Source organism: Ranitomeya variabilis, chromosome 2 (assembly GCF_051348905.1).
Source record: "Ranitomeya variabilis isolate aRanVar5 chromosome 2, aRanVar5.hap1, whole genome shotgun sequence".
In the NCBI taxonomy this organism is placed as follows: domain Eukaryota; kingdom Metazoa; phylum Chordata; class Amphibia; order Anura; family Dendrobatidae; genus Ranitomeya; species Ranitomeya variabilis.
The window spans coordinates 871,543,761-871,568,728 of NC_135233.1; the positions used below are offsets into that span (position 1 = coordinate 871,543,761).

At 46.8% G+C, this 24,968-nt stretch overlaps 1 protein-coding gene across 1 annotated transcript in view; it reads right to left on the minus strand.

Moving 5' to 3' along the window:
• Positions 1–24,968, minus strand: part of LOC143808062 (putative cation-transporting ATPase 13A5) — a 318,077-nt gene that overhangs the window by 264,670 nt on the left and 28,439 nt on the right. Inside the window, exons 2-5 of the mRNA XM_077290322.1 lie at positions 11,969–12,005; positions 7,785–8,024; positions 3,789–3,959; positions 3,448–3,579 (exon numbers count right to left, since the gene is read on the minus strand). Of these exons, the coding sequence (XP_077146437.1) occupies positions 3,448–3,579; positions 3,789–3,959; positions 7,785–7,832 (351 nt within the window). The 5' untranslated portion in view covers positions 7,833–8,024; positions 11,969–12,005. The remainder of the gene's footprint in view (positions 1–3,447; positions 3,580–3,788; positions 3,960–7,784; positions 8,025–11,968; positions 12,006–24,968) is intronic.

Consider the following 24,968-nt stretch of genomic DNA (forward strand, 5'->3'; position numbering starts at 1 on the left):
ATAGAATACAATGTAGCCCCATCAAAGAGTATGATGCAATCCTCCCTCATAAAATCTAATACAGCCCCCATAGAATATATTGTAGCCCGGAATAGAATATAATACAGCCCACCTCCCCATAGTATATAATGTAGCCCACCATAGAATATAGTGCAGCCCCCATAGTATATAACACAGCCTCTCCCATAGAATATAATATATCCCCCAATAGTAAATAACACAGCCAGCATAGTATACAGCACAGCCCGTGTAGTGTATAGCACAGCCTGCACAGTATATAGCACAGCCCACGTAGTATATAGCACGGCCCATGCAGTACATAACACAGCCCACACAGTATATAACACAGCCCGCACAGTATATAACACAGCCACATAGTATATAACACAGCCCATGTAGTATATAGCACAGCCACGTAGTATATAGCACAGCACATGTAGTATATAGCACAGCCCATGTAGTATATAGCACAGCCCTCGTAGAATATAACACAGCCCATGTAGAATATGGCACAGCCCACATAGTATATAACACAGCCCATGGAGTATATAGCACAGCCACGCAGTATATAGCACAGTCACGTAGTATGTAACACAGCCACATAGTATATAACACAGCCACGTAGTGTATAACACAGCCACGAAGTATATAACACAGCCCACGTAGTATATAGCACAGCCATGTAGGATATAACACAGTGCACATAGCATATAGCACAGCCATGTAGTTTATAACACAGCCCACATAGCATAAAGTACAGCCACATAGTATATAACACAGCCATGTAGAACATAACATAGCCAGCCATGTAGTATATAACACAGCCTTGTAGTATATAGCACAGCTACATAGTATATAGCACAGCCCACATAGAATATAACACAGCCCACGGAGAATATAGCACAGCCAGCATAGTATACAACACAGCCCACATACTGTAGTATATAGCAAAGCCACATAGGATATAGCACAGCCACGTAGTAGATAACACAGCCACATGGAATATAACACAGCCCACATAGAAAATAACATAGCCAGCATAGTATATAACACAGCCCACGTAGTATATAGCACAACCACATAGTATATAGCGCAGCTACATAGTATGTAACACAGCCATGTAGTATATAGCACAGCCATGTAGTATATAACACAGCCCATGTAGCACATAGCACATCCACATAGTATATAACACAGCCAGGTAGAACATAACACAGCCATGTAGTATATAACACAGCCACATAGTATATAACACAGCCACATAGTATATAACACAGTCTGCATAGTATATAGCACAGCCACATATTGTATAGCACAGCCCACGTAGTATATAAAACAGCACATGTTGTATATAATACAGCCCACGTAGTATATAGCACAGCCACGTAGTATATAGCACAACCCACGTAAAACATAACACAGCCCACATAGAATATAACACAGCCATGTTGTATGTAACACAGCCCACGTAGAATATATCACAACAACATAGTATATAACACAGCCCACACAGTATATTACACAGCCCACTTAGAATATAGCCCAGCCATATAGAATATAACACAGCCACGTAGGATATAGCACAGCCATGAAGTATATAACAGTCCACATAGTATACAACACAGCCGACGTAGTATATAGCACAGCCATGCAGTATATCGCAAAGCCACGTAGTATATAGTACAGCCCATGTAGAATATAACACAGCCATGTAGTATGTAACACATCCCACATAGAATATAGCACAGCCATGTAGAATATAGCACAGCCACAAAGTATATAACACAGCCCATGTAGAATATAGCTTAGCCATGTAGTATGTAACACAGCCCACATACAATATAGCACAGCCATGTAATATGTAACACAGCCACATAGTATATAGCACAGCCACAGAGTATATAACACAGCCACATAGTATATAACACAGCCCACATAGTATATAGCACAGCCATGTAGTATATAACACAGCCACATAGTATAAAACACAGCCACGTAGTATACGGCACAGCCACATAGAATATAACACAGCCCATGTAGAATATAGCACAGCCCACATAGTATATAACACAGCCCACGTAGTATATAGCACAGCCACGTAGTATGTAACAGTCACGTAGTATATAGCACAGCCACGTAGTAAATAACATGGCCCACGTAGTATAAAACACAGCCATGTAGTATATAACAGCCCACATAGCATATAGCACAGCCATGTAGTATATAACGCAGCCCACGTAGCATATAACACAGCCCATTTAGCATATAGTGCAGCCCACGTAGTAAATAACACAGCCCACATAGTATAATACAGCCACGTAGTATATAAGACAGCCACATAGTATGTAATACAGCCCCCATAGCATATATCACAGCCACGTAGTATATAACACAGCCCACACACCCACAGAATGCCCCCACAGTCCAGTACTCACTGTTTATAGTTAAAAAAATACACTCCTCAACTCTCCACGTGCCTACACTGCTCCCTCCGGTCTCAGCGGCTGTACTGCTTGGCACACGGTGAGTGCGCGATGATGTAATCGCGCTCCCACAGTGTCAGAGGCAGAGCGGGGAATGATGGGAGAGGAAGCATCAGGTGATGTTCTCTCCTCCATCATTGCTTTGAACAGTGCCGGCAGATGCCGGTATAGTTCAATGGGGCAGGGGAGTCGGCACTGGTGGCAGGCGGGCCCCCTGCCTCACAGGGGCCCCATAGCGGCTTCATGATGTGCCACTAGCTGGGGGACCCTGGGGAGCGGGGGCCCTAGGCAGCTGCCTGCCCCAGCTGCACCGGTTAAACCGGCATTATGTCCACCTATGAGTACCCTTAATGATCACCATTTGAATGCATATTGACGGTCATTAAGGGGTTAATTGGGCTCACCTGGAAAACTAATCATCACGTGTGTTTGAGATTGATTTCAGTAATCAAAAGAGCCCAGAGACACAATACCGTACATGAGTTTATTTGAAAATCAAAAAATTGCATCTTTATCACACAAATCAAGTTTTCATAATAATTTGAAACACGATGTAAATATCAGCTAGGTCCAAATCCTGTGCTGACTAATTTTAAAAATGTAGAGACTTTGTAGCTTTTTTACAGTAACTAACCTACACTATTTTTTTCTTTGTATGGTCAGAGTTAGGCTGGGGTCACACTTGCATGTGTGATGCGAGAAACTCGCATGAGTCTCTTGAGTCAATACCCGGCACTGCCACCGGCACTCAGGGGCCGATGTGTGTGGCTGCATGTATTTCTATGCAGCCACACACTCCGGTCCCAAGTGCCGGCAGCAGTGTCGGGTATTGATGCGAGAGACTCGTGCTAGTTTCTCGCATCACATACGCAAGTGTGACCCCGGCCTTAAAGTATATCTTCAGTTATAAACAAAACAACAAAACATAAATTAACCATTATTATTTTGACAGGACAACACTTACTTTGCCTTCTGGCTCCATCATAGATTTGAATATGTATGAATTTTCATCACCAGTAAAGAAAGACCCAGTTTTTGTTTTTTTATTAAGATTAACCTGGATTACTGACTTCTTTATGTAGTCTTTAAATTCTCCCTGCAGAGATATTGTAGAATATTTAGGTATGGAGACACAGAAGGTGGTAGTGAATTTTTTTGTAGTCTCCTTGGGCAGAAATCTACATAAATCACAAGAAGTTAATCTGGACATTACTTCTTTTTTCATATTTTTTCATAATAAAGTAATAAGAATGTTTAACTACTTATTCTTATTTGATAAATGACAAAATGATGTACCGTACTTACAGCTTGTAGCAAAACTGTATCAGCAGTTGCTAAGTTACACGGAACACAGTGACACCAAACATCCAGCTCTGGCTTCCAATAAAAGACCAATTTTACGAACCCTAAAGAAAATATGTAACCAAGTATACACAAAATATTTCTCCACCTCTCTGATTTGTATCCAAATATCTCCTGAAAAATAAGAAAAGAAAAGTAGAAGAATAAAATAAAAATGGACTAATATCAAAGAGGACCTTTACTATAATATTAAAAAACAAGCCTGCAGCCAAACACATTGCAAAAAATAGCCAAAAAGATGACAAAAAAGAATCTTCATGACTAAAACACCAGCATATCCTGAAGCTTCTTCCTACTTGAAAAACTTGCTGATTTGTCTCATGTCTAAAAGTCATTGTGTGCACATTAGTGATGAGTGAGTATACTCGTCGCTCTGGTTTTCTCGAGCACGCTCGGGTGGTCTCCAATTATTTGTGACTGCTCGGAAGATTTAGTTTTTGTTGACTCAGCTGCATAATTTGCTAGCCAGCCTGAGTACATGTGGGGGTTGCCTAGTTGCTAGGGAATCCCAATATGTAATCAAGCTGTCTAACAGTCGCAAATCGTGCATCTGCGGTGACAAAAACTAAATCTCCGAGCAGTCACAAATACTTGAAGACCACCCGAGCGTGCTCTGGAAAACCGGAGCAATGAGTACACTCGCTCATCACTAGTGCACATAACTTAACCCCTTACCGACCTCCGCCGTACTAGTAATGCGGAGGGCCGGATCTCCTGCTTTGATGCGGGCTCCGGCGGTGAGCCCGCATCAAAGCCGTGACATGTCAGCTGTTTTGACTGGTTAAATGACAGCGGCATTTAACTACTACTTCCGGCCATCGGGCCAGAAATGAGTGCATCGTCGACCCCTGTCACATGATCGGTCAGCGAAACGTCGGCATGACAACCTAAGATCTCCTTGAGACCTCCATGGTTGTTGATTGCTATGAGCAACTACATAGGGGTGATCTGACGATTGCTCCTATGTAGCATAGGCTATTGAAGCATGGCAAATGTAAAAAAAAAATGTTTTATAAAATATGAAAAAAATAAAAAATATATAAAAGTTTAAATCACCCCCCTTTCGCCCCATTCAAAATAAAACAATAAAAAAATCAAACCTACACATATTTGGTATCGCCGCATTCAGAATCGCCCGATCTATCAATAAAAAAAACAAAAATCTATCTATCAATAAAAAAGAACAGTCACAGTGCCGAGAGCCGGAAGACAGTGATGCTGAGGAGTTCCGAGCAGAGCAGCAGCTAGCGATGAGAGGTATTTCATTTTTTCTTTTTTTGATGTTTGGACCATCATATATGGGTTAATCATATATGGAGCATTATATGGTGCCCATTATAGATGGAGCATCATATGGGACCTATCATATATGGAACATTACATATGGGGTCGATTTATACACTGGAGCATCATATATAGGGCCCATCATACCCTGGAGCATCAAATATGGAGCTCATCATACACTGGACCAGCAAATATGGTGCCCAGAGAAACCTCTTTTTCTCATCTTTCAGGTTACATCGGGGGCTTATCTACAGCCTTACAGAATGCTGTAGATAAGCCCCCGATGCTGGTGGGCTTAGCTCACCTTCGATTTTGGGGGTGACAGGTTCCCTTTAAGTGCTCCCTATATTTTTTTCAGCAGTGTGTGTGTGTGTGTATATATATATATATATATATATATATATATATATATCATAGAGAGTTAGGTAGCAGAATAGCCCATAATTCAATTGTCGGCTTCTGTAATTTCATTGCAGAAGCCGACAGGATATGAGACATTGTTTACATACAATCATTGCATATCAGTTAGAATTATATGTGTCCCTGACTAATAGTGTGTAAAACTGTGGAGATGTATGTGTTAAATTAAAGAATTAAATCATAGAAAAAACTGGCGTGGGCTCCAGCACAAATTTCTGCGCAAGAGAGTGAAAGCCAGTGACTGAGGGCAAATATTAATAGCATAGAGAGGGTCCATGGTTATTGCCCCCCAACTGGATAAAAACATCTGCCCTCAGCCACCCCAGAAAAGGAGCATCTGTAAGATGTGGCAATTCTGGCACTTAGCCTCTCTCTTCCCATTGCCCTCTAGCGGTGGCATATGGGGTAATAATGGGTTAATGTCACCTTACTATAGTAAGGTGACATTAAGCATGATTAATAATGCCATACAGATTTCATATGGATGTCACACGGACGCTTACATGCGAGAAATCGAGTCTTCGCACTGCACACGGATGACAAACGGATCACTGTTCAGGGAACATTTCTGTGACTCTCATCCGTGTAAAACGGACCTTTTTTTATACGTTATGTGACTCCAGCCTTATAGAGGAGATCTGATCATCGCCTCTATGTAGCAGAGACGATTGGGTTGTGGCAGCTTCTAGTCTCCCATGGAGACTTTTGAAGTATGCCAAAAAAAATGTTTTTAAAAATATAAAATGATAAAAAAGATATAAAAATTCAAATCACCCCCCTTTCGCCCCATTCAAAATAAAACAATAAAAATAAAATCAAGCATACACATATTTGGTATCGCCGTGTTTAGAAATGCCCGATCTATCAATAAGAAAAAAGGATTAACCTGATCACTAAGTGAGCAAAAAAGTAAAAACGCCAGAATTAATTTTTTTTTGGTCCCCATGACATTGAATTAGCATGCAATAACGGGCGATCAAAATGTCTTATTTGCACCAAAATGGAATCATTAAAAGCGTCAGCTCGGCACGCAAAAAATAAGCCCTCACCCGACCCCAGATCACGAAAAACGGAGACGCTAGTGGTATCTGAGTATGGCACAATGTTTTTTAACAAAGTTTTGAATTTTTTTTTCACCACTTAGATGAAAAAAGAACCTAGACATGTTTGGTGTCTATGAACTCGTAATGACTTGGAGAATTACAATGGCAGGTCAGTTTTAGCATTTAGTGAACGTGGTATAAAAGCCAAACAAAAAACAACTGTGGAATTTCACTTTTTTTTGCAATTTCACCAAACTTGGAGGTTTTTTTTCCCATTTTCTAATACATGACATGGCAAAACCAATGGTATCCTTTAAAAGTACAACTCCTCCCACAGAAAATGAGCCCTCACATGGCCATATTGACTGGAAAACAAAAAAGTTATGGCTCTGGGAAGAAGAGGAGTGATAAACGAAAACGCAAAACCTAAAAAAACTATGAAGGATAAGGGGTTAAAGTCAACTGGTGCTAAAAAAAGAAAAAATTGGATGCATTACATATAATATTTGATTTTTCTGGATACATTGCAATTCTGTAAGATTGGCATCTGTAAATGATATCAGCTTTTGCTGTAAAAAAAAGAATTACACGTGAATGTAAGTAACAGAAAAATTGTCTGTTTTCTAGTCGAAAGCAACAATTTTTTTTACGCTTGTGTGAACCTGGCCTAATAAGAGATCAAGAAAAAGATAGAACAAAATGAGGACATTCGTTACCTTTATCCGCAATTTATAAACTGATGAGGAACCTATATATTTAAATGCCCCTCCGCTAGTAAAAATGCTGGCACTTTATATTCAGAGTTACACTTAAGCTTTTGTAACACGAAAAACAACTTTAAAAATGATAAATAATTAAAATAGTTAAAAGTATTAAATAATTATAATAGTAGTAATATAAATAATGATATAGCAGGGCAAATGGATGAAGTCAAGCAAATCAAGTAAGACAGAAAAAGCACATACTGAACATGGGCAAAATATTGGTACCATGCCCATCAATATAAATTGCAGCTAGTTAGAATAAATAAGGATGACTACTATAAGAACAATAGATAAACAAGCTGTTAACTCTTTTCATCCACTATTACACATGTCACACAGTATATACAATATATAATGACTAATGAGTTACATTCATTCGCAGATGACAGACCTTTAGCGGTTCTTATATTTGCTCCATCAGTACTCACCATTTCATTCTCCTCTCCTTCATTAAGTACTGGATGATTTTCTGCCATTCCTTCATGAACCAGTACAACTCTGCAAAACTGAGTAGGGGAATGTGGCAAGTCTTAATCCCTTCTGATCTGGAAAGTTTTCACTGCAAAACTTTTGTCTCCTGACAGTACAGCCTCCAGATTTGCCTACAGACTCTTATTGGATGTTTTTATATTGGGCACAAATATCTCCTTCAAATGATTTATTAGTATCTGCATATAACACAGTAGAAACTTATTTCAACTATATTTAAATTCTCTGCTTTCTCATTTCAATATATATATATATATATATATCAAGAATATAGATTCTAGATCCAAGTGACAAGGAGCAACATAAGTGTAAACAATAAAAAATAAATAATTAGCAAAACGTATCCAGAAGATGATATAGGACTTTACTGCAGATATGTTGATTTAATTGTTTTCATAAGCATTTTATTGGGAAAGTAATATGATATGTGGTGGGGATATAAAAGGGTGGGAGTGAGCAAACTTTCAATTAGAGAAATGAGAATACTGAAGGAAATAATGAAAGTGGGAAAGTGCAAGATCAGTGGAGGAATATCTTATTTTCAACAAACAACACTAACATTCAGAACTGAAACATGCAACACTTGCATGAGTCGGGTATCTTAAGAGTTTTTACATGCACAAGTAAATGTATCAAAGCATTTATATATTACTCAACACAAAAACAGAAGCTTGCTTATTTGGGACACTATTAGTGCTTGTTCATATACAATGGAGAAAAAAGTATTTAGTCAGTCACCAATTGTGCAAGTTCTCTCACTTAAAAAGATGAGAGAGGCCTGTAATTGACATCTGTTACTGTCGCTGCCCGATCCTCCTCTGGTGCCGCCGCTGCTCGGTCCTCCACTGCTGCTCCAGCGTCTCGACGTGCTGCTGGTGGATGGTCTCACCATGCTTCCCCTGCACTTCTGGTCTCGGGGAGGGGGGTGGTGGCAAGATTCCGGCACCCATGTGTGCTCTCTTGACAGCATAGTACGTGGGTTTGTCACTTGCTTTTTGTAGGTCTGGTGTGCCCTATGGGGGTTTAGGACTGGGTATATCAGGCTGCCTCCTCTTGGAGGAGGCGCCTGATTATTGCATGGCTTCCCTGCTAATAACTTGGGTCCCGTTTTGCTACCTGAGAACTGTGCTGCATTGCTTATGCGTATTGTTACTCTGTTTGTTTTGTTCTGCACACAGAGCCTGTCACTGCTTCCTGCCTCTGTCGCCAGTTTCCGTGTGGCTCCCTGGTGGTCCTCAGACTCTGCTCCCATCCTGCCGGACGACGTCCCTGGCCCTTAAAGGGGTTGTCCACTACTTTCAATTAACCCCCCAATGTATCCCCCCGGGGCCCCTAATGAATTGTGCAAATACCTTCTGTTGCCGTTTTCGCCTGTGAGCGGTGCTATTCCGGCGGCTGAGTCCGGGTGACCCCCAGGCTGCAGCCGCTGCTTATTTCCACCGACGTCATGTCAATTTCCAGACTCTGGAAATTGATGTGGTGTCAACATCAGGCGTCACCCAGCCTCACAGTCAGCAGTCACTCATGAAGAGTGACTGGGCTGTGGGCGGGGCTGGGGGCTGCCTGCGGGGCTGTGCTGGGGGCGGGCGGGGCTAGGCAGGGATGATTGTGCGGGCACCGGGGGTCTGCGTGCCGGTATGTGCGGGCCGGCGCCGGGGGTCTGCGTGCCGGCACCGGTATGTGCGGGCACCGGGGTCTGCGTGCCGGTGCTGGTATGTGCAGGCGGTGCTGGGGTCTGCGGTGGGACTGCTGCGGGGGGTGGTCATTGGTGTGTGTGTCTCTGTGTGCAGGCATCATCCGATGGGACTACAAGTCCCATCGGGCCCTGCCTGCTACAGTGACAGTGAGTGACACATTAGCCAATGTTGGGACAGTAGTAGTCCCATCATCCGGCTAATGTGTTGAATGTAAAAAAAACACATACACATATACAGTACATACATACATACAAACACACATCATGTAACATGTAACATCATGCAACATGTGACAACATGTGACATGCAACATACGACATGCAATGACATGTGACGACATGCGACATGTCACAACATGCAACGACATGCACCATGCGACGACATGCACCATGCGATGGCATGCTACATATGACATGCAATGACATGTGACATGCACAATGCAATGACATGCGACATGTGACAACATGCAATGACATGCACCATGCGACGACATGCAACATACAACATGCAATAACATGCAAAATGTGACATGCGACATGCAATGACATGCACCATGTGACATACACCATGCACCATGCGACGACATACAACATGCGACATGCAACATATGACATGCAACATGTGATTCCATGCGACAAGTAGCATGCAACATGCGATGACATGCGCCATGCAGCATGCAAAATGTGATGACATGCAACATGCTGCATGTGACCTGCGATAGCATGCGACATGCAACATGCGGTGACATGCAGCATGCGATGACATGCAACATGTGACAACATGTGACGACATGCAACGACATGCAACATGTGACATGCACCATGCGACATGCACCATGCAACATGTGACATGCAACATGCAACATGTGACATGCACCATGTGACATGCACCATGTGACATACACAATGCGATAACATGTGACAACATGCGACAATATGCACCATACGACAACATGCACCATGTGACATGCACCATGCGACGACATGCAACATGTTACGACATGCACCATGCGACAACATGCAACATATGACATGCAACATGCGATGACATGTGACATGAAGCATGCAACATGCGATGACATGCAACATGCGATGACATGCGATGACATGCAACATGTGACATGCAGCGACATGCAACATGCGACAACATGCACCATGCGACATGCACCATGCGACATCCACAATGCAATGACATGTGACATGTGACAACATGCAACGACATGCAGCATGTGACAACATGCATCATGTGACATGCACCATGCTGTGACATGCAACATGCGACAACATGCACCATGCGACATACACCATGCACCATGCAACGACATACAACATGCAACATATGACATGCAACATGCGATGACATGCGACATAAGACAAGCAACATGCAATGACATGCGACGGCATGCAACATGTGACATGCAGCGACATGCAACATGCGACGACATGCAACATGTGATTACATGCAGCATGCAACATGCGATGAAATGCAGCATGTGACAAGCGATGACATGTGTTATGATCCAGTGGCTTTGGAGCTGCATGAAACTTTCTCAGGAGAAGTGGAATCTGTACTGACCGCAAACCCTGAACTAACACCGCAACTAGAAGTAGCCGTGGGGTGTGCCTAACAAAACCCTAGACACCTCGACACAGCCGGAGGACTAAATACATCTATAGATGGAAATAGGAATACTCACTTGCCTCAGAGCAGAACCCCAAAGGATAGGCAGCCCCCCACAAATATTGACTGTGAATAGGAGAGGAAAGACACACACAGGCAGAAAACAGATTTCAGCAAAAGAGGCCACTCTAGCTAAACAGGGAAAGATAGGACAGAATACTAAGCGGTCAGTATTAAAACTCTAAAAATATCCACAGCAGAAAATACAAAAAGTTCCACTATCTAACTAAAGATATGGAATGTATATCTGCAACTCCTGAGAATCCAACAAGACTGAGAAAATACTGATACAATCTAAGCTGTACAAAAAAAACACTGAATAGCACTAAATCATAAGCACACAGCATGTGTGCCACAAAAACCAGACACTTATCTTTGCAGATTTGGCAGCAAGGCATAAGGAACCAGGCAAGGAGAAAACCTCCAAAAACAATGGACAACTGGCAAGGACTAATGAATCCTGCATGCCTAAATACCCCAGTCAGAACTGCAATTATCCGATATACCTGACCAGGGCTGCAACTCAGAGACAACTGCATTACCACCTACAACCACCGGAGGGAGCCCAAAAGCAGAATTCACAACAGACATGCGACATGCAACATGTGACGACATGCAATGACATGAACATGCAACATGCGACAACATGCAACATGTGACATGCGACATGCAACATGCCACATACAGTACATACATACAACATACATATAGACATAGAGTACATATAACATAGAGTACATAATCACCATCACTTGTCACTTTGATCCCCGAAGCCAGTGTCATCTGTAAAAAATATTAAAATAATAAACAAACACTATACTCCCTGATCCTCAGAAATCCAATTAAAACGAGTGTCCCTCGACGATCTCCCGTGGAGAGCAGGAGCTTCAGCTGATGCAACCGCTCTCCAGGGGCTCCAGGAATACAATGATGGAAGCTATCCTTCCACAATGTATTCCTCACAATGTAGTCCTGCGCCCCTGTGAGAAAATAGTCCCTAGTCTCACTTATGGCATTGCTGTGTGAGAAATTTTCCCAGGCAGCAATTGCCATAAAGTGAGACTTTGTCCTAAGGTAACCTCTCAGTGATGCACTGCAGGAGCCATTGTCTCCTGCCAGTGTGTCACTGAAGGTCCTATAGAGCAGTGACATTACCTGATGTCACTGTTTTATAGGGGGGATCGTCGTGGGACACTCGTTATTAATTGGACTACGGCAGACAGGTAGAATACGGTTTATTATTTTACGTTTTTTGCAGGCGCTGAAATATGGTAAGTATGGTTAAATGAAGAATATTAAAACACTTTTTTCCTAAAGTGTGTGTTTTATTAACCCTTTATTAGTATTGGATTAATAATGGATAGGCATCTTACTGATGCCTCTCCGTTATTAACCCGGCTTAATGTCACCTTACAATAGCAAGGTGACATTAACCCTTTATTACCCCATATCCCACCGCTACATGGAGTGGGAAGAGAGGGGATAAGTGCCGGAATTGGCGCATCTTACAGATGCGCCATTTCCATCGCAGCTGCGGACTGGTATTTGTAGCCGGGGGGAACCAATATCCATTGCCCCTCTCTTGGCTATGAATATCAGCCCGCAGCTGTCTGCGTAGCCTTTCTGGTTATAAAATATAGGGCGACCCCACATCATTTTTGGGTGGTCCCCCTATTTTAATAGCCAGTAAAGGCTACGCAGAGAGCTGCGGGCTGATATTAATAGCAGGTTACAAATATTGGCCCCGGCTGTTGGCTTTCCCCCTCTGGTGCAGAAAATTGTGCGGGAGCCCACGCCGTTTTTTTGTGCTTTTTAAAATAAATTAAACGCTCATTAAGGCCTTTTTCACACTTGTGTTGGTACAGGTCCGTCGCTATGCGTCGGGCCGACGTACCGACGCACGTTGTGAAATTTGTGCATGACGTGGGCAGCGGATGCAGTTTTTCAACGCACCCGCTCCCCAATCTGAAGTCCGGGGAGGAGGGGGAGGAGTTTTGGCCAAGCATGCATGGTAGAAAATGTTGGACCCGACAGACAAAAAAACGTTCACTTGAACGTTTTTTCATGCCAACGGTCCGCCAAAACACGGCAAATCCATTGCACGATGGAAGCGACGTGTGGCCATCCATCGTGATCCGTCACTAATACAAGTCTATGGGTAATAAACGCATCCTGCGAAAACATTTGCAGGACCCGTTTATTTCCCAAAAAGACTTCTTGAGACGGATTGCTACAAACGCAAGTGTGAAAGTAGCTCTAGAAACATCGGCCTTTCTATTATATAGCTATGAATATATCTATCTATAGATATATTTATAGATAGATATATCTATAGGTACATAGATGTATCTATCCAAATATCTGGCTGCTTTCACACATCAGGTTTTTGCCATCAGGCAGAATCCGGCTAGTTTTGAAAAAAACGGATCCTTTTTTTCCTCATAGAGTTGTATTATCGCCGGATTGCATCTGATGGCCACACGTTTCATCCGTTTTTTGCCGGATCCGTCAAAAAAGCTGTTTCCACTGGACGGAAAACACATATGGAGGAACGGTTTTTCTGTCCGGTGAAAAAACCCACAGCGATGGATCCAGCGAAAAACGTATGAAACTGAGATGTGAAATGATGAATCCGGCCTCTGAATACTTTTTTCATGCATGTTTCCTTTCAAATCATGCACATTTTCCATTTATTTATTTATTTCCAAAAACTGCATCAAAGCCATGCAAAAAACGCTCCAAAAACAGCATCAAAACTGCACTAAAAACAGCATCAAAACTGCACCAAATACTGCATCAAAACCTGGTGCAGTTTTGCAGTGTTGGTGTGGTTTTGATACAGTTTTGGTGTGGTTTTAAAGCAGTTTTGAGGCAGTTTTTGGTGTGGTTTTGATGCAGTTTTGAGGCAGTTTTTGGTGCGGTTTTGATGCAGTCTTTGGTGTGGTTTTGATGCAGTTTTTGGTGCAGTTTTTATGCGTTTTTTATGCAGTTTTTGTGCAGTTTTGATGCAGTTTTTGATGCAGTTGTTGGTGCGGTTTTGATGCAGTTATTGGTGCGGTCTTTGTGCATTTTTCATGCAGTTTTTGGTGCAGTTTTGATGCATTTTTGATGCAGGTTTTGGTGTGTTTTTTGCGCGGTTTTGATGCAGTTTTTGGTGCGGTTTTGATGCAGTGTTGATGCAATTTTGGTGCGGTTTTGATGCAGTTTTTGGTGCAGTTTTGATGCAGTTTTTGGTGCATTTTTGTGCATTTTGATGCAGTTTTGATGCATTTTTTTGTGCAGTTTTGATGCACTTTTGGTGCAGTTTTTGGTGTGTTTTTTGCGCGGTTTTGATGCACTTTTTAATAAGCTTTTGGTGTGGTTTTTGCGCAGTTTTTATGCATTTTGGTGCGTTTTTGAAAGCTAAATAAAGATGTATTATTGAACAAAAACTTGCCACATATCGGATACCGGAATCGGAAGTTCCCAGGATTCAAACTGCACGAATTCAGCCAATGAGGAATGATTCTGAGTGTGGGCACATCCTGTTCAGCATAGTGGGCATGAAACTACTGGCAAGGCTGTGATTGGCTGCTGAAATGATGTCATGCTGCAGTTTAAAAGTCGCTGGCGCCATTTTGCGCTCACTCTGCTGTGAATTCAGTTAGTGACAGGACGCTGTGTGCTGACTGAGGGCCAGTTGAGATAGCGATTTGCTTCTTTGTGCTTTTCCCAAGCTAATTTAGCAACCGCTGTTTGTTCACCTTGCTTTAGCCTTGCAGCGCTGTTTTCACAGCGATCTGCAAGGTCTCTCTGTGTGTGTGTGTGTGTGTGTGTGTGTGAGTGCAGCCCACTCTCTAGTCTGTGTGCAGCCAAAGGCCATAGCTGGTTGTATTCAGTTCAGGGAGGGTGGTTCACTGCCTCATACTGTTCTATCCAATTTTTTTTTTCAAGTAGTGCAGGCTGCTGCACATTTTTTCAAAAAATTTCTATTAGTGTCTTTCCACCCGTATCCAGCTAAGTTGTGGAAAAACACTACATAGGATAACGTAGAGGAGGTTTTGGGGGCCTTGCAGCGCCGTTTACGGCTGTCTGCACGGTCTCCGTGTGACTGCAGCTCGCCCTGTAGTCTGTGTGCAGCCATAGCCAGTTGTATCCAGCTCAGGGTGCGTCACTACGTCATACCGTAAAATCCATTTTCCTTTTTTTTAAGTAGTGCAGGCTGCTGCACATTTTTTCAAAAAATTCCTATTAGTGTCTTTCCACCCGTATCCAGCTAAATTGTGGAAAAACACTACATAGGATAATGTAGAGGAGGTTTTTGGGGCCTTGCAGCGCCATTTACGGCTGTCTGCACGGTCTCCATGTGAGTGCAGCTCTCCCTGTTATCAGTTCAGCCCCCAAAAAATAAATAAATAATAAAGTTCACCAAACACACCACTTTACAGTTGTGTAGGCCACATTAGCTCATATTAAAGTCTACTCCACACTTTAGAAAATTAGTGTTTCTTATACCTGTTAGGAGCTGTTCAGGAATAAACACACTAAGGGGTTAGTACTTTTCTGCTTATCTTTATCAGTCAACCAAGATGAAGAAGGCAGGGAGTAAGGCACGTGGGCGTGGGCGCGGATCAGGGAGAGGACGTGGGGATTCTGTGCCTGCTGCGGGCACCGGTGACTCATCATCACCCAGTTTCAGCAGGGAACAGTCCTTCATGCGCAGCTTTGTCAGAGAGCACCGTACACCGCTGCTGTGTGAAGACCAAATTGAAGCCGTTGTCAGATGGATGGCAGCTAACGCATCGACTTCAATTAGTGCCACATCCTCTCAGACACAGAGCACTGGAGAGCACCCATCTGTCTCTTCACCACCTGCCAAATTGCCCAGGCAGACAGAGAGCCCAGGACAGGAGCCATCTCTACTTCTGTTCTCTGAATCTCTTGGCTTGGAAACAGGGGGCCAGCCAAGCAGCATTGGAGAAATGGAAGAAGAGGCAGTGTGCAGTGATGCCCAACAGCTTTTTCTCTCTGTCTGAAGAGGCGGGTGGGCCAGTGTCTCCGGTCACCACACCGCAGAACGCATCCGCTGATGACACTCAGGTGCCACTTTCTGGTGCGTGCTCTGCTGCTGAGACTACCCAGGAGGAGCAGTTGGTGGCAGAGGGTAGTGTAGATGATGAGGTCCTTGACCCATTGTGGCATGAGGGACAGGAAGGTGGTGGGAGCAGCTCTGAGGAAGAGATTCCCCAAATGGGCCAAAGAGGGAGAGGGAGGGGGAAGACTGCAGATCCTGTAGCCTCCACTTTGGCACCCATTAGGAGCATGTCTCTTCCAAAAGCCAAAAAGGGCGCTCCCAAAACTTGCAGTGCCTGGGCCTTTTTTGACACAGTTGCAGATGACATTTGCTATGTCAAATGCAAGGTGTGTCATCAGAAAGTCAAAAGAGGGAGAAATGTCAGCTTCATCAATACCTCCAACATGTGGAAACATGTGCGGACCAGGCACGCGGTGGAGTTACAAAAACACACTGAAGAGCTAGGCCAACCAACAGCGGCAGCTACCACCTCTTCAGCTCGTGTTGCCTCTTCCTCCAGCTCACACACAGCTGGTTCGGCTTCCTTACAGGATCGCCATGGAAGAACTTCTGGCACTGTTGTCCAGAGACCCACTGTAATTCCACCCGCAGCACCACGTTCCCAGTCATCCTCACACTCCCAGCTCAGTCTACAGCCATCGGTAGTACAGGCATGGGAGAAAAGGCGGCCTTTCTCGGCAAACCACCCACGAGCACAGGCTCTGACTGCAGGCATTGCCAAACTTCTGTCACTGAAAATGCTGTCATTCAGGCTGGTGGAGACTGACAGCTTCCGTGACTTGATGTCATTGGCAGTCCCACAGTATAATGTGCCCAGCCGCTTTTATTTCAGCAGGCAAGCCGTCCCTGCCCTGCACAAGCATGTGGAGGGACACATAAAACATGCGCTACTGAACGCCGTCAGTAGCAAGGTCCACCTCACCATCGATGAACCAGTCAACATGGACAGGGGCGATACCTTTCCCTCACTGCCCATTGGGTTAATGTTGTTGAGCCGGGTACAGATCGTGCGAGTGGCGCAGGACGTGTCCTGCCCACTCCAAGGATTGCAGGAATCCAGTCTGTACGCATTGACTCCTCCTCTTACACAAGTTCCTCAGAATCATCGCTGCAGGAGCCGTCACAGTCCACCTCCACATGGACCCGTGAACGTTTACCTGTTACTACCGACATGAGCACAGCCGTGGCCAAACGTCAACAGGCCGTCTTGAAATTAATTTCTTTGGGGAATCGAAGCCACACAGAGCAGGAGCTCTGGAATGCCATCAAGCAGGAGAGCGATGTGTGGTTTGTGGCAGCGAATCTCCAGCCAGGCATGGAAGTGTGTGATAAAGGCCAAAATCTGGTGGCAGCTCTGGGCCCCGGCAACCTCACTCACATCCCATGTCTGGCACATGTGCTCAACTTGGTCGTGCAGAGTTTTTTGAGGGACTATCCGGATCTTGATGCACTGCTGCACAAGGTCCGCCTAGAGTGTGCTCACTTGCGGCGTTCCAGCACGGCAAAATCGCGCATTGCGGCTCTGCAGCACCGATTCCGCCTTCCGGAACATCGCATCATATGTGACCTACCTACCAGGTGGAATTCCACGTTACATATGTTGGAGCAGTTGTGTGAGCAGCAGCAAGAAGTAATGGAGTATCAGCTGCATCAGGCGCAAAGAAGTCGCACTCCGCGCCGTTCAGACTTCACAACCACAGAGTGGGCCACTATGAAGGACGTCTGCCAGGTTTTGCTTCCCTTTGATTATTCCACGGGGATGGCGAGTGCAGATGATGCACTAGTCAGCATGACTGTCCCCCTTTTCTGCCTGCTTGAAAAATCACTGCAAGCACTAAGGGATGATGTTGTGGAAGAGGTGGAGGATGAGGATTCACCATTTCCATCATCTTCTGGACAGTCAGCGCCACGTGGTTCCTCACAAACGCGTAGGCAGGGGACACTTTGTGAGGAGGATGAGGAGGAGTCGATGGAGGAGGAAGACATCCGTCCAGAGGAGGGAGTTACACAATTGTCCAGTAGTCAGTGTGTACAGCGAGGGTGGGGTGATGACGAGCGGGCAGAGATAACGCCTCAAGCAGGGGACAGCGTTTCTTGGCCAGTTGGCAGTCTGCAGCACATGGTTGATTACATGCTGCAGTGCCTGAGAAACGACCGCCGCATCACCCACATTCTCAACATGTCTGATTATTGGGTGTTCACCCTCCTCGATCCTCGCTACCGGGACAACGTACAAAGCCTCATCACACCGTTGAACCGGGAGCGTAAAATGCGGGAGTACCAAGACACACTGGTGAATTCCATCATCTTCTCCAGTCCAACTGAGAGAAGTGCTGCTAGTGCTTTACAAAGCATCTCAGTTAGTGTTGAGCGATACCGTCCGATACTTGAAAGTATCGGTATCGGAAAGTATCGGCCGATACCGTCACAGTATCGGAATCCAATCCGATACCGATACCCGATACCAATACAAGTCAATGGGACTCATGTATCGGACGGTATCCCTGATGGTTCCCAGGGTCTGAAGGAGAGGAAACTCTCCTTCAGGCCCTGGGAACCATATAAATGTGTAAAAGAAAGAATTAAAATAAAAAATATCGCTATACTCACCTGTCCGACGCAGCCGGGACTTCAGCGAGGGAACCGGCAGCGTTGTTTGTTTAAAAATCGCGCTATTACTTGGTTACGTGAATTCCCGGCTTGTGATTGGTCAGGTCGGCCATGTTGCCGGGACGCGGACCAATCACAGCAAGCCGTGACGAAATTACGTCACGGCTTGCTGTGATTGGTCCGCGTCCCGGCAATATGGCCGCCCTGACCAATCACAAGCCGGGACGTCACGGGAGGCTGGACACGCGCTCATTTTAAAATGGGCGCGTGTCCAGCCTCCCGTGACGTCACGGCTTGTGATTGGTTGCGCCGCGATCAACCAATCACAAGCCGGGAGGCTGGACGCGCTCATTTTGAAATGGGCGCGTGTCCAGCCTCCCGTGACGTCACGGCTTGTGATTGGTTGCGCCGCGATCAACCAATCACAAGCCGGGAGGCTGGACGCGCTCATTTTGAAATGGGCGCGTGTCCAGCCTCCCGTGACGTCACGGCTTGTGATTGGTTGCGCCGCGATCAACCAATCACAAGCCGGGAGGCTGGACGCGCTCATTTTGAAATGGGCGCGTGTCCAGCCTCCCGGCTTGTGATTGGTTGACCGCGACGCAACCAATCACAAGCCGTGACGTCACGGGAGGCTGGACACGCGCCCTTTTTAAAATGAGCGCGTTTCCAGCCTCCCGTGACGTCACGGCTTGTGATTGGTTAATGGCGGCCATGTTGCCGGGACGCGGACCAATCACAGCAAGCCGTGACGTATTTTCGTCACGGCTTGCTGTGATTGGTCCGCGGCCCGGCAACATGGCCGCCCTGACCAATCACAAGCCGGGACTTCGCGTAACCATGTAAAAGCGGGAATTTTAAACAAACAACGCTGCCGGTTCCTGCGCTGAGGTCCCGGCTGCGTCGGACAGGTGAGTATAGCGATATTTTTTATTTTAATTCTCTATTTTACACATTTTAACATTAATGTTGTTCCGATACCCGATACCCGATACCACAAGAGTATCGGAATCCCGGTATCGGAATTCCGATACAGCAAGTATCGGCCGATACCCGATACTTGCAGCATCGGAATGCTCAACACTAATCTCAGTGCGTCCAGGCAGTGGAGGAGGCTCTGCACAAACAGGGAGCAAAAGCAATGCCTCTGCCCAAGGCAAGACCAGTATGGCCCAACTGTGGCACAGTTTTGTGTGCCCGCCACAAATGTCTACACCATCACAGATGGCTCCAGTCACCAGGAGGCAACGGTTCCGTCAGATGGTGACAGACTACATGTCTTGCCCTCTTGCTGTACTCTCAGATGGCTCTTCCCCTTTCAAGTTTTGGGTCTCTAAGCTGGATACATGGCCATAGCTAAGCCAGTATGCATTGGAGGTGCTGGCTTGCCCTGTGGCTAGTGTATTATCGGAACGCGTCTTTAGTGCTGCAGGTGGTGTACTAACTGACCGTCGCATGCGACTATCCTCCGATAACGTTGACCGGCTTACTTTCCTGAAAATGAACCAGGCCTGTATCTTGCAGGAATTTGCCACTCCTCTTCCTGATTAAATAATTGGGTGACTGTCTACAGTATCCAGGTCGCCTGTTGTGTTCATCTTTCTACCACCTGAACTGTAATTCCTGGGCTCCAACACTGCCAGTTGAGGCTCAGAAGTGCTGTCTGCACAGTCAAAACATACGACCCAGTGTTATTGGGTGTCAGTAACGTCAGCTGATCCCCAGCTGTGTAGCCGGCAATGTGTCCTGCGACCGCCACGCTGACACAACAACTGAAATGTAAGGGAACCTGTCCCCCCCCAGGCATTTGTTACTGAAATAGGCACCTTGTGCAGCAGTTATGCTGCACAAGGAAAAGGTAACTATTTTTGTTTAGCTCCTTGCACACGCAGAACTTAACACTTTTAAAGTGTGTCCACTGATACCGTAAAACCATCCCGGAGGTGGGACTTTCCTTTGTAATGTGATGCAGCACACCCGTCATTCCCACCCCCTTGGCGACGTGCGCTGCCTCCTCCGCGTTGTTTAATTCTGTCCCGGAGCCAGCGCTGTTTTGTTATCCCTTGGCCAGGCACACTTTGCGGTGCCCGTCTTCTGACATCATTTGGTGTCAGGCTGGCTGCGCCTGTGCAGCCGCGCTGGACGAGATCCCGCCTCGCAGTGTCTTCTGATTTAATCAATTTCGGGCCTGGGATCCATGGGCATGCGCAGTGCATATCTTCACCTCCGCCTCTCACTCATCTCCCTCCACCTTCTTCAGACTGTGTGCCGTCAGCTGATCCCTAATTGCATGCCACGGCCGTGACACCGCACAGTCTGAAGAAGCCAGAGGGAGGGGAGTGAGAGGCAAGGATATGCATTGCGCATGGCCATGGATCCCAGGCCTGCGGTGGGATTACATTAAACAACACTGCGAGGCGGGATCTCGGCCAGCGCGGCCGCACAGGCGCAGCCAGCCTGACACCAAATGATGTCAGAAGACGGGCACCGCAAAGTGCGCCTGGCCAAGGAATAACATAACAGCACAGTCTCCGGGACAGAATTAAACAACGCGGAGGAGGCGGCGCACGTCGCCAAGGGGGTAGGAATGATGGCTGGGCTGCGTCACATTACAAAGGAAAGTTCCACCTCCGGGATGGTTTTACGTTATCAGTGGATACACTTTAAAAGTGTATAGTTCTGTGTTTGCAAGGAGCATAATGAAAAGAGCCACCTTTTCCTTTGGCATCCTTTGTGATGCAAAAGCTGGCTCTTTCAGCTACAAATGCCTTTTGGGGTGGGGGTTAAAGGTTCCCTTTCGACCTTGCTCCAATCAGGCTTTGCCCTAAACGGTGTTCCTCTGCACCTCCTGCTGTCCCTGGGCTCCAACACCGCTAGTTGGTGCCTGGAAGTGCTGTCCGCACAGTCAACAGTCGCTCCTCTGTTATTGGGGTTCAGTAACGTCAGCTGCTCCCCTGCTGTGTGTGCTGCAATACCTCCTATCTGCTCCTCCTGCTGTCCCTGGGCTCTAACACCGCTAGTTGGTGCCTGGAAGTGCTGTCCACACAGTCAACAGTCGCTTCTCTGTTATTGGGGTTCAGTAACGTCAGCTGCTCCCCTGCTGTGTGTGCTGCAATACCTCCTATCTGCTCCTCCTGCTGTCCCTGGGCTCTAACACCGCTAGTTGGTGCCTGGAAGTGCTGTCCGCACAGTCAACAGTCGCTCCTCTGTTATTGGGGTTCAGTAACGTCAGCTGCTCCCCTGCTGTGTGTGCTGCAATACCTCCTATCTGCTCCTCCTGCTGTCCCTGGGCTCTAACACCGCTAGTTGGTGCCTGGAAGTGCTGTCCGCACAGTCAACAGTCGCTCCTCTGTTATTGGGGTTCAGTAACGTCAGCTGCTCCCCTGCTGTGTGTGCTGCAATACCTCCTGTCTGCTCCTCCTGCTGTCCCTGGGCTCCAACACTGCCAGTTGGTGCCTGGAAGTGCTGTCCGCACAGTCAACAGTCGCTCCTCTGTTATTGGGGTTCAGTAACGTCAGCTGCTCCCCTGCTGTGTGTGCTGCAATACCTCCTATCTGCTCCTCCTGCTGTCCCTGGGCTCTAACACCGCTAGTTGGTGCCTGGAAGTGCTGTCCGCACAGTCAACAGTCGCTCCTCTGTTATTGGGGTTCAGTAACGTCAGCTGCTCCCCTGCTGTGTGTGCTGCAATACCTCCTATCTGCTCCTCCTGCTGTCCCTGGGCTCTAACACCACCAGTTGGTGCCTGGAAGTGCTGGATGCACAGTCAACAGTCGCTCCTCTGTTATTGGGTGTCAGTAACATCAGCTACTCCCCTGCTGTGTATCCGGCAACATGTCATGTGACCGCCACGCTGGCACAACTAACAGACATTTACATGCCTCCAGTGCAGGCTTTGGCCTACACTCTGCTCCTCCTGTTGCCCCTGGGCTCCAACACAGCTGGTTGCTGCCCGGAAGTGCTGTTTGCACAGAGCCAAACACCTCGCCAATGTGTTAGTGGGGTTCAGTAACGCTGGCTGCTCCCCTGCTGTGTATCCAGCAACGTGTCATGCGACCGCCATGCTGGCACAACTAAAATTTAAGGGAACCTGCCCACCTACACCCCCCCAGGTGTTTGTTACTGAAAGAGCCACCTTGTGCAGCAGTAATGCTGCAGAAGGAAAAGGTGGCTCTTTTAATTATGCTCCTTTCAAAGGCTGAACTACACACTTATGAAATGTGTCTCCTCACACCGTTTAACCGTCCCGGAGGTGGGACTTTCCTTTGTAATGTGATGCAGCACAGCCGTCATTCCTACCCCCTTGGCGCCGTGCGCTGCCTCCTCAGCGTTGTTTGATTCCGTCCCGGAGCCTCCGCTGTTATGTTATCCCTTGGCCAGGCACACTTAGTGCTGCCCATCTTCTGACATCATTTGGTGTCAGGCTGGCTGCACCTGTGCGGCCGCGCTGGCCGAGAGCCCGCCTCGCAGTGTCTTCTGATTGCAGTGTCTCCCTCCGCCTTCTTCAGACTGTGCGCCGTCAGCTGATCCCTAATAGCATGCCACGGCCGTGACACCGCACAGTCTGAAGAAGCCGGAGGGAGGGGAGTGAGAGGCGAGGATATGCACTGCGCATGGCCACGGATCCCAGGCCCACGGTGGGATTACATTAGGCGACACTGCGAGGCGGGCTCTCTGCCAGCGCGGCTGCACAGGCACAGCCAGCCTGACACCAAATGATGTCAGAAGATGGGCAGCGCTAAGTGTGCCTGGCCAAGGGATAACATAACAGCGCAGGCTCCGGGATGGAATCAAACAACGCTGAGGAGGCGGCGCACGACGCCAAGGGGGTAGGAATGACGGCTGTGCTGCGTCACATTACAAAGGAAAGTTCCACCTCCAGGACAGTTAAACGGTGTGAGGAGACACATTTCATAAGTGTGTAGTTCAGCCTTTGAAAGGAGAATAATTAAAAGAGCCACCTTTTCCTTCTGCAGCATTAGTGCTGTACAAGATGGCTCTTTCAGCAACAAACGCCTGGGGTGGGGGTTCAAGATTCCCTTTCAACTTGCTCCTGTGCAGGCTTCGGCCTACACTCTGCTTCTCCTGCTGACCCCAGGCTCTAACACCGCCAGTTGGTGCCCGGAAGTGCTGGCTGCACAGAGAAAACGACTCGCCACTGTGTCAGTGGGGTTCAGCACCGCCAGCTGTTCCCCTGCTGTGTAGCTGGCAACATGTCCTGCAAAAGCCACGCAGACACAACAGACTTAAACTGCCTCCAGTGCAGGCTTCGGCCTACACTCTGCTCCCTCTGCTCCTCCTGCTGACCCTGGGCTCAAACACCGCCAGTTGGTGCCTGGAAGTGCAGGCTGCACAGAGCCAAACAGCTCGCCAATGTGTCAGTAGGGTTCAGCAACGCCAGCTGTGCCCCTGCTGTGTAGCCGGCATCGTGTCCTGCAAAAGCCACGCAGACACAAGAACTGAAATTGAAGGGAACCTGTCCCCCCCTCCAGGCGTTTGTGTGTATTACAGCCACCTTGTACAGCAGTAATGCTGCATTTGTACAAGGTGGCTCACTAAGTTATTCTCCTTGCACACGTCGAACTCAACACATATAAAAAGTGTCCCCCGAGACCATTAAAACATCCCTGAGGTGTAACTTTCCTTTGTATTGACAGGCAGCGACCCCCTTGGTAGCGAAGCCCTTCTTCTGACATCATTGTTTGGCTGGCTGCGCCTCTGCGGCCGCCCTGCCCGACACAACGCCCCTCGGTGTCTTATTTATTTTGACTGCGAGGGTGTGATTGATGGGCATGAGCAGTGCATATGTTCGCCTTTCGCTCGGGTCCTTACACCTGCTTCAGACTGTGCGGCGTCAGCTGATCCCTTATCGCATGCCACGGCCATGAAGCCGCACAGTCTGAAGCAGGTGTAAGGACCCGAGCGAAAGGCGAACATATGTACTGCGCCAGGCCATGAATCCCAGCCCTGCAGTGTGAATAAATGAGAAGACTTTTCGGGGTTGAGATTCATGGGCATCGCGAACCGCACCGGCCGACATTAAATGATGTCAGAAGACGGACAGC